We start from the raw sequence: 4,383 nt of genomic DNA, 5'->3' as shown, positions 1-4,383 counted from the left end.
TCGTTCGCTCGCTCGTTCGCGGCACAGGCAGGGCACGGAGAAGGAGTGAGGGCAGGGAGAAGGAGGGAGGGCACGGAGAAGCACGGAGGACACGGAACCTGCCCCGAAGTGTCCGTACCGGCGGATCTCTGCGCGGGCCGCGGGCCGTGAGCCGCGGGGCGCCCACGCGGGGACCGCGAATCCCGGGGGCACCGCGGCGGCTCCCGGAGCACCGGGCCGGCCCCCCCGCCCCCGGCGGCCCCGCCGCACCGGGCAGGAAGGGGTGGAGCGGCCGACGGAGCGCACGGGCGGGGTGCCGCGGGCGGGGAGGGGACGGCAAGGCATCCCGGCCGCTGCGAGCCGGGCGCACGGGCAGCGCCGCGCCTCCGCCGAGCGCGCCCCATGGAGCTGCTGCCCGGCCAGCGCTGAGCCCGCGGCCCCGGCCGCCCGCCCGCAGCCGCCCCCGATGGAGCCCGAGGAGAGGAAGATCTCGGTGTGGATCTGCCAGGAGGAGAAGCTGATCTCCGGGCTCTCCCGGCGGACCACCTGCTCGGACGTGGTGCGGGTGCTGCTGGAGGACAGCCACCACCGGCGGCAGCGCCCCGCGCCGCCCGAGCCCGCCGGCGGGATGCTGTCGGGGCCGCCGCACTCCTACTGCATCGTGGAGAAGTGGCGCGGCTTCGAGAGGATCCTGCCCAACAAGACGAAGATCCTGCGGCTCTGGGTGGCGTGGGGGGACGAGCAGGAGAACGTGCGCTTCGTGCTGGTGCGCAGCGAGGCTTCGCTGCCCAACGCCGGGCCGCGCAGCGCCGAGGCGCGGGTGGTGCTGAGCAAGGAGCGCCCCGGCCGCGGCCTGGGGGCGGCCCGCGCCAGCCTGGCGCTCACGCAGGAGCGGCAGCGGCGGGTGGTGCGGAAAGCCTTCCGCAAGCTGGCCAAGATCAACAAGAAGCGGCAGCAGCCGCTGGCCCGGGAGGCCTCGTCGGCGGAGAGGATGGAGACGCTGGTGCACCTGGTGCTCTCGCAGGACCATACCATCCGACAGCAGATCCAGCGGCTCCGCGAGCTGGACCGCGAGATCGACAGGTACGAGGCCAAGATCCACCTGGACCGCATGAAGCGGCACGGCGTCAACTACGTGCAGGACACCTACCTGGTGGGCACGGGCGAGCCCGAGCCGGGCCGGGAGCCGGGCCAGCCCGCCGCCGGCCGCCCCGAGGAGGACTACGCCAGGAAGTGCGAGGAGGTGCTGCAGCTGCAGGAGCAGCGGGCGCAGCAGGAGGAGCTGCTGGAGCACCTGGCCGCCGAGATCCAGGAGGAGCTCAACGAGCGCTGGATGAAGCGGCGGCGGGAGGAGCTGGAGCTGGCGGCGGGGCCCGGGCTGGCCGACACGGACTGCGACACCACGGAGCTGAGCGGCGGCGAGGGCGAGCTGCACCTGGAGCACGAGCGGGTCAAGACCCAGCTGAGCACCAGCCTCTACATCGGCCTCAAGCTGAGCACGGACCTGGAGGCCGTCAAGAGCGACCTGGACTGCACGCAGCGGGCGTGGGAGGACAAGGAGCGGGAGCTGCAGCGGCTGCTGGAGACGCTGGGCACGCTGGACGTGGCGGAGGCGGCGGCGGAGCCGCGCGGGGCGGCGGGCGGGGGGCGGCCGGCGGCGGCGGGGGGCGGCTGGGTGGAGCAGGCGCGGGCGCTGCGCAAGGACCGCGCCGACAACGACGAGGACTCGGACACGGGGCTGAGCTCCATGCACAGCCAGGACTCGGACTCGCTGCCCGTGTGCGAGTCGCTGGTGTAGCGCCCGCCCCGCCGCAGCCACCCCGGGCGGGGTGCCGGGCACAGGGCGGCGGAGCAGGTGTGGGGCAGCTGCGGAACCTCCCGGCGCGGGAGGCAGTCACACAGAGGAAACATTTTAATTTGAGCTCTGCAGTTTGAACTTGTTCTGACTAGTCGTCCGCGGGCAGCACTGGGGCTGGCTCGCCGGTACTTTTATCTAAGGAAGAGAAAACCCACAGCGTGTTTGTGTTTCATTCACGTCTGGGATTGCTCGCTCCTTAAACCCTGCCGCTTGCTTCCCTCCGAAGCTTCTCTTGCCGGGCCCTTTAATCCTCCGGCTGCCCGCGATCTGCCCGCCGTAGCCCTGCCCTGCTCCGGGTCAGCCCTTCCCGAGCCAAGGGCCGGGACACGCTCCCGAGCGGGGATCAGCATCTCCCGGACGGGTTCTCGGCATTGCAGGGACACATGGAGCCTTGGGGTGGGTTGTACTGGGCTCTACCGGCCGTCACAAATCCACCCGGCTCCTCTACAGGCAAAAAGTCGCTACACCAAAGCTGCTGATCATTTAAACGCTACGGAGGGAAAGAGGCGTCGGTTCTTCTGACACTGGGATCTCCCAGGGCGCCAGCTTTTGGATGGTACTGCAGTTCCTTTTGGCAACGAAAAGGGGTGATAAATCACTTCCTTTTTTTCTTTTTCTGAACAACAGACTAAATCAAGATATAGGTTAACATGTATTAACTCTGCTCCGCGTAGTGCTTTTCCTTATGCATAGATAAGAGTGCTTTGTTTAAAGGCATACTAAGAAATCTGTTAGTATCTGTAGTCGTTTGACAGTCAGGGAAGGCAATTAGCAGTGCCTGTATGTACACAGCCTTCAACTACATTTTTTCACTAGGCTAGCTGATCTTTGGCTGAGCTTGGTTGTAGATAAACAAAGTACAGAATCAGGTTGAGCTACCGTTTTTAATAACATAGTTCATATCAGGCCAAGAGATGCAATGATAAAAGCATGACTCAAGCCCTACCTGCACTACAGCTTCATCTTTTCAGTTAGTCCAATAAAACAAAAAAGCAGCCATCAGCTGTAACATGCATTTCACTTAACTGCCAGATCTTCCTCTGCAGCTTAACTCTTGCCCAAAATATATGGTCTGCTCTTGCAATAAGAGACATTCAGGATTCTTGTATTCCAGAATAATTGCAGAATTACTTTAAGCGGTGAGGGACCAGAGAATGTTGAGTCAGGTCCCACTGATGGTGTGAACTTTTTAAAACTTCTGAGATTATTATTTATGTAAGATTATTTATAAAAGTTTTCATTTAACAATAAGAAATGGTATAAAAAAGGGGTACACCAATAGACCAGTTCTTTATTTTCATTAAAAACCTCGCAGCCTTCTCACCCAAAGACTGCGTTCCATGCTTGCAGTGTTCTTGTTGGTAAGAATTCTGATGGACATCAAAAAATTAGGTTCAGGAACTGCTCAGTTTGAAAGCAAGCAGAGAAATACTGTCTGTGGATTTGCAGAGGCTGTTCAATTTTCTATATGCTATGACTCTTGATAAATGTTGTTCCACTGAATGGGTCTCAGTTGTAACAAACTGTGGTTTATTTTAAACATTGACTATATAATTGTTTTTCATATTTAGTCAACCTTGGAAAATATTTAAGAACCTATTTTTAGAGCTAATAAAACTCTTAATAAGGCTAAACAAGTGTTCTCAGTTGAGTGTGATTTAAAAATTGTGCCAGGACAGATTCTGTGGTGTTACCCTGTGTGCAAAGCGAGTAGAAAGGGATGATGGCATCGTCCCTTCACTTTCTGATGGCACAAGGGGCTCCCTCAGGCACAAGCAGCAGTGCACTGTCCTCAGCTCTGGCCACTGCAGAGGCAGTGCAGTGGCATTTGGAAGCATAAGCACACGTCCAGAGTGAGGAATTTGGGTTTTTGTGGAAGCAGAGCCAAAGAACAACTGGGGGCAGGGGGGGCCCCACTGCTGTAAGGGCTGGGTGGGTGGTGCAAGGACCTGCTCACAGCTTCCCCAGGCTCTGATGTGAGCAATAAACCCCAGCTGGCTTTGTGCAAGTCCTCCATTGCCACACTGAGCCCATAAAAAGTGAGCAGCTGTAGAAATGAGCTGCACGAGGCTGCACATCACTGAGCTGCTGCTAGAGGAGGCAGCAGGCAGCACCTCTGTGCAGCACGAGGGGAAGGCAGGCAGGAAATCGAAGTTGTAAAGCAGAGTCTGCCTACTCATCCTCAGCTGGGAAAATCCACCAAATCAGGACAAACCCAGGTTTGCCTTAGGCTGCTGAGGGCCAGGCTTGTGGGCACCGTGTGGTGCTTGCTCTTGGCTTCTCCTTAGCCCAGGTAAGATGATGGCCCTGCAGAGCTGCTGGCCCTGCCCCACTGTGAGGACAGGGCTGAGGACACTGCAGGTGGCACTGCAGTCTCAGGGGCTGGGTGGGAGCTACAGGGAATTCTTAGGGGCACCTCTTGGACTGTGTTCTTGCAGGTGAAATCTGGTAAATTTATTTCATGTTCAAACAGTTGCAAGTGAAAGATGCTCACAGATTGAGCTCCAGCATTCTCACAATTCCCCATCACTCTCAAACCATTATTA

At 58.9% G+C, this 4,383-nt stretch overlaps 1 protein-coding gene across 1 annotated transcript; it reads left to right on the top strand.

Moving 5' to 3' along the window:
- Window positions 1-445: 445 nt before the first annotated feature.
- Window positions 446-3,424, top strand: RASSF10 (Ras association domain family member 10). Its single transcript, XM_058026616.1, has one exon. It carries the CDS (start codon window positions 446-448, stop codon window positions 1,775-1,777), a length of 1,332 nt encoding a protein of 443 aa, XP_057882599.1. The 3' UTR covers window positions 1,778-3,424.
- Window positions 3,425-4,383: the final 959 nt, after the last annotated feature.

Source organism: Melospiza georgiana, chromosome 6 (genome assembly GCF_028018845.1).
Source record: "Melospiza georgiana isolate bMelGeo1 chromosome 6, bMelGeo1.pri, whole genome shotgun sequence".
NCBI lineage: Eukaryota > Metazoa > Chordata > Aves > Passeriformes > Passerellidae > Melospiza > Melospiza georgiana.
This window is presented reverse-complemented; position numbering and strand designations above follow the sequence as displayed.

Excerpts from the sequence above, each read along its gene's own strand:
- RASSF10 (XM_058026616.1), top strand. The coding sequence starts at position 446 with ATGGAGCCCGAGGAGAGGAAGATCTCGGTGTGGATCTGCCAGGAGGAG.